Source organism: Saccoglossus kowalevskii, chromosome 22 (genome assembly GCF_978046115.1).
Source record: "Saccoglossus kowalevskii chromosome 22, keSacKowa6.1, whole genome shotgun sequence".
In the NCBI taxonomy this organism is placed as follows: domain Eukaryota; kingdom Metazoa; phylum Hemichordata; class Enteropneusta; family Harrimaniidae; genus Saccoglossus; species Saccoglossus kowalevskii.
The window spans coordinates 2,139,106-2,150,684 of record NC_140662.1 but is presented as its reverse complement, the minus strand read 5'-3'; the positions used below and the strand labels follow the sequence as shown (position 1 = coordinate 2,150,684).

At 38.9% G+C, this 11,579-nt stretch overlaps 1 protein-coding gene across 1 annotated transcript in view; it reads left to right on the top strand.

Moving 5' to 3' along the window:
• Window positions 1–3,124: 3,124 nt before the first annotated feature.
• The window catches only part of LOC102808178 (uncharacterized), a 117,706-nt gene continuing 109,251 nt past the window's right edge, over window positions 3,125–11,579 (top strand). The window contains exons 1-2 of the mRNA XM_085495535.1: window positions 3,125–3,294; window positions 3,450–3,575. Of these exons, the coding sequence (XP_085351661.1) occupies window positions 3,236–3,294; window positions 3,450–3,575 (185 nt within the window). The 5' untranslated portion in view covers window positions 3,125–3,235. The remainder of the gene's footprint in view (window positions 3,295–3,449; window positions 3,576–11,579) is intronic.

Sequence of the window (11,579 nt, the reverse complement as noted above, 5' to 3'; positions counted from 1 at the left end):
ATCGGTTGATACTGAACACAAAAGAGGGCTGTCTACCATCCTTTTCTTATGGCTAGTCAGTCTATTCTCCGCCCTTGCTAAAATAGACTTTTTGGGTTTAAATTACCCCCCTGTTTTTCGTTATCACAATTGGCCTTTCGCCCCACAACTATAACAAATTATATCTTTCAAATTCCCTTTTTGTGCCCCTTCCCGACATTCTCTTGCCCTATGACCTCTTTTGCCACAATTATAACAATTTCCACTGAAATAACTTCCACGGCTGTAACAGCCGGCTGCTGAATGACCCTGTTTATTACAAATGCCACATATCGGAATTGTATTGAATTTTCTACCTTGGTAAGTTAGGTTTGAACCAACCTGACTCTCTGGTCCCTGGAACTGCGGTGGGTTGTATACGTACTGTGGTCGATGTTGTTGTAATAATTGTTCAGTTTTCTGTGCTAACCTTTCCACGCTGAGTTCAATCGCTGATAGATCCGCGCCATTCTTTTTTTCTCGCCTTCCTGCATCTGACAAGCTATCTCACTCAGTCTGGCTCTTCGTCTGGCTTCATCAATCGTTTGAGGCTGATGGACAATCACCTGGCTCTTGATGTCATTCCGTAGCCCGGCGCAAAAATAACATAATTGTTCTTCGGGTGTTTTACGAAGTCGGGCACAACGTGACTTGATATCTTCTACGGATTCGTCGGCCCCTTGTTTTCGCTCAGACAGTTCTTGTTCTAGTATCCAGTCTAAATCGGCGTTTTCAAAATATGCAATAAAGGCCGCCGTTAAAGCTTCATAATCATCTCTTACTTGGGCTGGCAATTCATTTACCCACATCTCGGCTGGGCCAGTCATCAACATTCTGAATCCTGCCGCTTTTCTATCATTTGGCAGTTGGTTAAAGTCTGCGTACCATTAAATCTCTGTAACCAGGATGTTGCGTTCTCTGATTGTTTACCTTTAAACGGAGCTGGCCCGATTCCCATGTTGACAGGCGTTGGACGATTTCCACCACTTCCTGAATTTCTTCTACTGCTTGTTGTGTCATTCTTTGGTCTCCAGCAATAGCTTGTGTCATTTGTCCAAGATGTTCCGTTAAAACTTCACGAATCCCTTCCATCATGTATGTCTTTTGTCTTGTAATCATACAGTGTTCCCAGGATGATTTTTGTGTTGAACACAATGCCTGGTTTTCACCCGAGACAGCATTAAATCACTCTTTATTTCTTGTCACTCCTTAACCAATTACAATCAGTATAAGGGACTCCAAGGCCTTGCCTTCCAACAAACAACCAATCACATGAAAGTTTTACACATCATAATCAATTAATTACTCGTCAAGCTATCTAGAAAAACACTACTATATATTGTCAACACTAACTAATATTTATGGGGTAATAGTCTTGCACTAACATTCCACAAAGATACCACCTTAGTTAGAATCGCAAACAAAATTGGTTTAGGATTACAGCTACTGTACTGTAATCTTAAAAACTGCAGACTCATAAGATGTTTTTGGTTGATTTCGACTAGCTCGCCATCTGGCCTTGTCATTAACCTTTATCAGTAGATGTCATGGCAACCACTGTCAAACTGACTGAAATATAAATCATGACACTTATTTGCATGTCAATTGTGTGTTGTTATTTCAAGATTCAACAGATTTTAACAATGAAATGTAAAAACAATGTTTGCTTACTTGACGTTGATTATAAGCCAACTACAGGCATCTCCCACACACATAAAATTACATTGATCGTCATTGATATGAAGAAGACTTTGCCGGAGATAACAACGGATGAAACCTGTGAGAGGTATACATGCATTGAATTCAGGGAGGTTATGAAAGCCATGATCAAAAAATGAAAAAAACCAAGGCTGTTGATGAAAACAAGTAGGATAACTATGTTAATGGTTCAAAAAATGTATTCGTTAAAGGCATCGACAAATACGAGACACATAAATGAAATCAGCAGATTTGTCCAAAAGAAGATTCTCAATGACTGAGAAAGCCTCATTATTAGCGTCATGATACTGTAAAGCAACTATAGTAGTCCAATACAGCCCAAGAAATTTGGTTTGTCTGCGTGCTGTTGGAGCACATATAAAAAGACAAATTTTATTGTGCATATCACCAGGTTAGATACTTCACACTAAACGTCACTACTGTGAATGATATGCACAATCTCATGTGATGTTTTGTGTATCTCCAATACGTGACCGTGTTATATCGAGTGCACAGAGTCTTCATTATATGCAGTGTCCAAATAACGAGTCAGATTGTTAACAGTGATACAGTAGCACACATAATAAAGAATGTCGATTTTCAAATCTTAAGAACATCTAACACGACTTAATTTGATACGCCCACAAATGTATCCAATCAGTATTAAGTACAGCGCCATCAAGGTTGTTTAATTTATTCTTAACATACAGAATAACTTGTACGTAATCGTACTATTTTCCCCGAAATTGAGTCGCGTCAGAGTTTTCATGTATTAAGAATAGATGACCACGGCGTCATCTTGAACACATACGGTGAATAGCTTGTCGAATAAAATAGTAATGGCTGCCAAACTGATTGCAATTTCGAACACTATGAGTGTGTACGTTACAATATTGATTTTCAAATGTTTCTGAGTGACTTTCATTTGACTCAGATAATCATTATTACATGCATCCTGAAATATCAAGGTACAATGTTTCAGCAAATTATGAGTTTCTTAATGAACACAAAATCGTGCGAGTGGGTGAAGGACTACATGCCTTTGTTTGAAACTAATTTCTGCTTAGAAAGGAGCGTATATATAACGTACTGTGAAATATTTATATACAAATACAAAGTTTAATGTCACTAAACGTACGAGTATGGGACGCTTAACCAAATAAATCTTAGTGTAAGTACATCAACATCCAGCTGTAACGAGCGTACTTTAGAAATAACAGATTGACTACTCTGCAGGTAACATAGGTCACATTACGTAGCTATTCAGTTCATTAAAACACTGTATCACGTAAACTCCAATGTGTCCATACCACGTACTGAGTGTTACCTTTTAAAATGGCATGTGGGCGGTGTTATGACGATGAATGATAGTAACGCATGCCCACTGTTAGCCACACTGCACTGTTAGCCAGACCAACTCAACCAGAAGATCGGCATGTCGTGGTAAAAGCTTGTCCCCTGTCTTTCCAATAGACGAGCGGCGTGTCTTACAATAGTTATACCATCGCATAAGGACGAAATGAAGTGCAGTGACACAATTTTTTTATTGTTTTGCATTGTGGTGAAGACATGCGCATGGTAGGTTTCGTGTATACTGAATATATAGTTACATACGGATGTCACGTCATGGCTTCCAACAATAACTACTCTATGAATTGTATACTTTACTGCACTGAATACAAATATATTGCTACATAACATACAATGACTATATATAATTTATACTTTTATAGGCCGAACAGTTGTACTTTTCAACATACATTGAGCAGAAACGCATCTCTATTGACAACTGTTTCTTATTTTAGTCGTTATACAACAAAATGTGGAATCTTTAATTGGGGTACTTGCAGTCGATACAGGTATGGAGTTTTTGTATTCATCGAGAGATTGTAAATTTCTATGGCTGTAGAGTATTATAGTTGTTATTGTGTCGATATCCAATGTAACCACCGAATTACTGTCTGTATATTCTCCCGGGTGATAACCGCATAATACAATAACTAGTGTAATTTAAAGCTTACTGTGTACGAACTGATATATGTACATTTTCACACAAAATAACAAGGTGGTCGGTTAAAGCATTCATTGGACACGCATGCTCCAAATCGGATCATTTTGCTGTTAAATCAGAACTATTTAATTTTTCTCATAAGAAGCTTTGGCGTGTTTTATGCAAAATATCGAGTTGCTCGGGCGAAGCGCTCATGAAAAAAATGGCTCCAAGATGACTGTCAGACTACGTGAATGATCAAAATTATGTTATAAATAGAAAATAGTTGATCGGCTGAAGCATTCAAGGTAAACAAATGTCCGAACTATTTTTGGTCATGGCGGAAAAAGTAACATTTAACGTTTTTATTCGCAAAATAGGAAGCGATCTCCCAAAAAATATCAGAATGCGTAGACTCTCAGAAAAGGTTCAAAATGCCTATTTCCGGTTCAAATTCAATCAAATATGGCTACCAAACCAATTGGGTTTGAAAATTTGGTAAACCAAATGACATTGGGGTTTATCATTATGGAAAATTTCAGACCATTCTGTATTTTACAAAAACGGCGAACAAAGAAAGAAAACCACGCGTCCATACTGATTTGGTTCTTAGTTACTAGGTAACTCTTATTTCAAACCAAGTAAGCGACTATATCTCTTTTTTCTGACCAGTCAATTCGATGTGAGAGCAGGTTTTAAGTACAATAGGCCTTATTCGACTTAGTGACAGTGAGGAAGTGACTGTTTTTATCCCCAAATAGTGATCGATTCTCTTTCACCATCATGTCCACTGTTGTTTCTTTCTCTCTCTCTCTCTCTCTTTGTCTATTTCTCTCTATTTCAAACATGGGATACTAGTGATATTAACTGACTTGTTCTAGTACTATTGTACTTGCAGACTCACTGGAAAGTACCTGACGTGCATCACTATTCATCACTATAGCTTTGTTAGGACATTGTCTCTGGGGAATCAAGCAGCCCCAATAATGCTTCCGACTCATGCCGTCTTTTCAAAAGAGTGATTTCTTTGAAGAGGGTCAGCAAGCAGACCACTTCTGGTATGAATAATTGCCCAACAAGTACTTAGCCTTCTTCTCTCTTTTGATAGTCAAAAAAGCATGCCCATCTCCTAGCGATTTCCCCGAGGACTCCTTCATGCTACAATTACAAACTATGGTAAACTATTGTGGGACTATCTGTTCTTACTTGAAGTTTAGCTGTAGTATGAAGTAAAAGCATGAAACTGTGTACTTGTGTCATGGATCATTTCAATGATGTCCGAGGAATAGATGTGTTCAAAAAATGGCATTCTCTCTGAATGAAAAACCCTGTTTTTTGTTTGATAATTGCCAACAATTATTTCACAGTTCCTGCTCATTAGACAGCCGATAATATAATTATGCTTCATAATTCGTTACCATGGAGACGATAACTGACTTAAATAGCATAAACGTTTTTTTTTAAGGTTCTAACAAAACTTCTCTTTGTATGATGTATGACTAATGGTTCCGTATGTGATCTTTCACTTACAAGGTGTATAGTTTAGATTCCCTCAGGCTTGCATTCCGTGAGATCTCGGGTTTCATGGCTTTCATGGCCAGGTCTTTCCCCATAACCTACTAATTTTGTTTCTCTGTACGTTCTTAGTTTGTGATAAATTGCCTTTTGAAGACGACTGGTAGCCAAAACATATCATATCGACATCTCAAATCGACATAACATGTTCACACATTCTGACCTTTGGCGTATCCAACAAACTTTCCAAATGATTCCATTCAAGTGTATGCTTATATGTATCACACAAACATTTTCTAATTAAGCATTAATAAAATACAAAAGTCATAAAAAACCTAAAAACGCGATATTTCCAAAAATTAGCAAACCATACCATGTGCTGGATCATTCCACATCTCCACACATCTGTCAATATTGATTAAATTGTAATCCTAGATAAAAGTCCAGTAATCATTATTGGTAAACGTTAAGCATAAAAATACATTACGGAGACGATCAATATTAAGTATTATAATATACCAGTATATTGATGGTGTTAATCCATCGATTTGATTGGTCCAAACACAAAATTTGCATATGCAATTAATGGTATATTGGCTTATGATGCACAGCTAAACAATGCGGCCCTGGAACATGAATTGACTACAGGTTTAACGCGAAAATACAAATAATCTGTTGTATTTGATTTTTAGGGAAAAATGGTGGTCGAATTTTGGGAAAATATTAGAAAAAAATACCGAATTAAAAACATCTGAAAAATTATATAACCATCATAATATTGCTTTTTGTTAATGGCGGGATCCAAGTTGTGAGCGTCGGTCTTTGGGTGAGCGTCGTTCGCCACACAAACCTAAACTACCGGCCATCAACACCGTGAGGGACGGTGCCTAAACGAATACAAAACAATGCAAAAAACAACGAGTCGCAGGCAAAAATGTTTGCCACCAATAACAACCGGTGTCCCGTATCGGCGTTCGAATTCTAGATGACAAAATTGCAGTGAAATTGCACAAGGTAATTGCCATCTGTTTCAAAGAATACGGGACAACGCAGAATTCGACGACGATATATGGTATTGAAATTCTACACTATGGGTAAATAAATTACAGGAGATGATGAAGGTAATTTCGAAATCTGCAGATTTGTGCCGAGTGGAGACCACCCACTGTACAGAGCGCCGACGTGCAAAGTCCTTCGTTCGGCCGGAGTTGATACAAGGCATATCATGTACGTGTCACAAATCCGATCTTACACCAAGAAACTTATCTCAGAACAACGACAAAACTTGTTAGGCATACTGTCACAAAACTTCGGTTATACCAAATATGTATCCTAATCAGATGTTGGGACTGAGGACGCCGTGTCGGTCACCGCGTCCCGTCTTGTCTCATGTTAGTAGGATACTTTTAGATTACATCATTGTTAATGTCAAAGGTCACCCGATGTAACCCACAATGCTTTAGGGCACTTGTAATAAACATGGCGTTCTCCAGGTAACACTCACTGTGTGAGTCTGAGTCATTTCTTAGTCTACCGTGCCTATCAGGCATAACATGGTGTCAGAAGTACAAGAAGCCAGCGACAAGTATTCATCTCAGCACTGACAGGATCTGAGAGCAGTGAAGCACCAGAACGTGACAGATTGATGAATGAAGTCGATCTTCCGTAGAGGTTTCTCGAATTCGCGCCATACCACGAGTCTGACAGGAAGTCGTCATATTTGAAACCAAGTTAAGTCGGACAGTCGGGAACACATGTACATCGATTTAACTCGATTCTAAGTGAGTACAAGTAATACGATACTGAACATTATTGTCAACTGCAAGGCCAGTTAGTAAATCATTTTCCGACAGATAGATCAACTTACGTATTTACAAGCAGTCGATCTATTTATAGCAATGGCGACATACCAGATACCAGCGCCACAGCCCATGAACGTAAAGGGTGATGTGTCAACTAATTGGAAGCATTTTAAATCGGCATGGGAATACTATGTTGTTGCCACAGAATTGGGAGATAAATCCAAACCAATACAGGCTGGTGCACTATGCAGTGTTATGGGTATGGATTGTGTCAAAATTATGAATAGTCTCACGACATTATCCAATGAAGATAAGAAAGATCCAACAAGAATTCTAAAAGAGTTAGGGGATCATTTCATGCCACAAAAACATTTATTGTTCGAGCGTGTGAAATTTGGATATGCAAACCAGACTGAACATGAAACAGTTGATCAGTATGTCATGCGGCTATGTCAACTATCAGAATCGTGTGAGTTTGATAACCTAAATGAAAGTTTGATAAGAGACAGACTAGTCATGGGTACTCACGATTCAAATACAAGAGACAGACTACTACGTGAACGTCCAGTCCCCGATTTGAAAAGGTGTATCGAAGCCATGAGAGCTAATGAACTGTCCAAAGTGCACAGAGAACAAATAAAAGGTGCAATGGGTGAAACACAAGACAACACAGTGCATGCAACACAAAAGAGCAAATCACAAATGTATAGCAAATCAGCTAATGTCAAGAAGCAAGGCAATATTGATAAATGCAGGTATTGCAGTTTGAGCCATTTGAGAGATAAGACAAAATGTCCAGCGTTTGGGAAAACTTGCAACAAATGTGGCAAATTGAACCACTTCGCATCAGCTTGCAGGGGAAAACAGAATCCCAGTAAGAAATTTGTACATCACACAGCAATTCATGATAGTCAAGATGAAGAATCTGACAATTCTGTATTCACATTTCATCGTATAGGTACAGTGAATAGCAAAGTGAACAATACAGCATTTATGATTCCTATGACATTTCATACAGATTATCCTTGCAAAATGTCTGTACAATTAGATTCAGGTGCAACTTGCAGTGCCATGTCACATTCAGATTTATTAGGTATTGTGCAAGTTGGGAGTGTAAAATTAGATCCTCCTAAAGGTAAAATTAAGCTTTATGATGGTAGAATTGTAAATCCATTGGGTACATACACATTGACCGTCAGTCAGGGGAATAGCCCTAAATGTAACATACAGTTTGATATACTTGAGAATGAACCATGGCCCATCATAGATGGAAGTACATGCATTGAGAAGGGTTGGTTATCACTCGGTGTAAACAAATCAATAAATATGGTGCAGAGTAAGCATTATGAGCCAATTTCAATGGAGAAAATATTAAGCGATTACAGTGATGTTTTCACTGGATTGGGGTGCTTACAAGGTGAATACAGTATAGAGATTGACCCAACAGTCAAACCTGTACAGCATGTACCACGACGTGTACCAGTTCCGCTAAAGGGTAAACTGAAAGCAAAAATTGATGATATGGAAAGGCAAGGTATCATCGCTAAAGTGACACAATCAACAGATTGGATCAGTAGCCTTGTAGCAGTGCAGAAAGCTGACAAGCTGAGGGTGTGCTTAGACCCAAGGGACTTAAACAAAGCTATAAAGAGAGCAAAATATCAGTTGCCAACAGTAGATGAGTTGCTATCCAAACTAACAAATGCAAAGATTTTCACAGTGTTAGATGCTAAGGATGGGTTCTTCCAAGTCAAATTGGACGAAGAGAGCTCACATCTCACCACATTTTGGACACCATTTGGCAGATATCGCTATCTAAGGTTGCCTCAGGGAATTAGCAGTGCCCCTGAAGAATATCAACGGCGTCAGAATGAGGTTCTTGCAGGACTTGAAGGTACTGAAGCTATAGTAGATGATATTCTGTGTTTTGGTTGTGGAGAAACCATGGATGAAGCACTAGAAGACCATGACAAGAATTTGATACAATTGCTTGAGCGAGCACGAGAAGTAAATCTGAAGCTGAATAAAAAGAAATTCAGGCTGAGAAGAGAACAAGTTACATATATGGGACAACTTGTTACGAGTGAAGGGTTGAAACCTGATCCACAAAAGGTTTCTGCCATTGTCAATATGCTCACACCGACTGACAAGAAAGGAGTTCAGCGCATGTTGGGTTGTGTTAACTATCTATCTAGATTTTTACCAAAGCTCTCAGAGATATGTGAACCACTTCGCAAAGTGATAGAGCACAATGTTGAGTTTGTCTGGGAAAGTCAACAAGTGGAAGCATTTTCTGACATAAAGAAATTCATTAGTTCTGCACCAGTACTCAAGTATTATGATGTGAACAGAGAGGTCACAATACAGTGCGATGCGTCTCAATCTGGATTAGGAGCCACTCTAATGCAAAATGGGCAGCCAGTTGTGTTTGCCTCCAGAGCATTATCACAAACTGAACAAAATTATGCGCAGATTGAGAAGGAGTGCCTGGCAATAGTCTTTGCTTGCTGCAGATTCAACCAATACTTGCATGGTCGTGATAAAATCACTGTAGAATCAGACCATAAACCTTTGGTTCCGATCTTCCACAAATCATTACATTCAGCGCCAAAACGTTTGCAAAGAATGTTGCTTCGTTTGCAAAAGTACAACTTGCAAATTGAATACTTACCAGGATCCAAGATGTACATTGCTGATATGTTAAGCAGAGCGTATGAGCAGACAGCAGGACTACAAGAAGACAATACTCCAGAATACCAAATATTCCAACTCGCACAAGAGCAGAGCTTATTTCAAGAAATCGCTGATATAAAACAGGTAGAATATATGCGCTTATCTGAGGGAACTCACGAACAAGGCAAATCCTGTACATCAGCTGATGCTTCATTACTAACGCTCATGAATACAGTCATGACCGGATGGCCAGATTCACGCGAGGAAATCCCAGTTTGTATCCGTGAATACTGGAACTTTAGGGATGAACTAACTGCTCAGGATGGTGTTCTATACAAGGGTATGAAAGTTATAATACCATTTTCAATGCGACCACAGATGATCGCAAGAGCACATACCAGCCATTTAGGACCAGATGATTGTGTTCGAAGAGCACGTGATGTCCTATTTTGGCCAGGCATGATAGGGGAAATCACAGAGAAAGTAAAGTCGTGTAGTACTTGTAATGACTTTTTGGCCAAACAACAGAAAGAGCCATTAATGACACACAGCATTCCGAATACACCTTGGTCCAAAGTTGGACAAGATTTATTCATGATTTACGGAGAAAACTACTTGGTTACTGTAGATTACTATGGTGACTATTTTGAGATAGATCACCTTGAAGACACCACGTCATCAACAATTATCGATGCGACAAAGTCTCATTTCGCAAGACACGGAATCGCTGACATGATGACAGATAATGGTCCGCAGTATACCAGCGATGAATTCTCTGCTTTCGTACATAAATGGGAATTCAAACATACAACCAATTCTCCATTGCACAGCCAAAGTAACGGCAAAGCTGAGTCCGCAGTTAAAATTGCAAAGAAGCTTATCAAAAAAGCTAAACGAAACAACAGAGATATACAATTAGCTTTACTCGAATGGAGAAATACCCCTGATGTGAATGGTTCAAGCCCAGTACAGAAACTGATGTCCAGAAGAACTAGAACCAGAATTCCTACAGCTGAAGCTTTACTTAAACCACGAATAGTAGACGGGGTTCCAGAAAATATCAAAATCAAAAGGCAAAAGGCAAAGGCAGTTTATGACAAACACGCTAAACCTTTACCAGAGCTAGTTATAGGTGACTCAATAAGATTACAACCACTGAGGCCTAAACAGCCATGGAAACGAGGCTCATGTGTGGCAAAGGTTGGTCCACGTTCCTACTTAATTGAATCAGACGATGGTCAGTTATACAGAAGAAACCGGAAATTCATACGCTTAGATCAGTGTGACAAGAAACCACCACTACAAAGTGAGATTTCACCTGAGCCAGTACAAATAGAGCCACCTTCAGTGTCAGTCAGCGATCCAAACAATCCATCACAGCAAACAGAATCTACAACTATACAATGCTCACCAGTTAAACAAACAACTACACGCAGTGGTAGACAAAGTAAGATCCCGAATCGTTACAAAGATTATTTCATGAACATGTAGCTAGTTAGTGAGCTGGTACAGACACACTTGGGTAAGAATAATTCCCAGTCTGACCAGTATATGGATTTTTAAAGGGCAGTCCTCCCCTTATCCATGTTAAGTAGATTAGTCAGGTCAGTTATGTTTATCAATTTGAGAAATCAAGTTTTTTCATTGTTGTAAAGGGAGATGTTAGTAGGATACTTTTAGATTACATCATTGTTAATGTCAAAGGTCACCCGATGTAACCCACAATGCTTTAGGGCATTTGTAATAAACATGGCGTTCTCCAGGTAACACTCACTGTGTGAGTCTGAGTCATTTCTTAGTCTACCGTGCCTATCAGGCATAACATCTCAAACTTCGGTCGAACAAAATACCGCTAAACGTCAAATATCCACAGTTACAAGTAG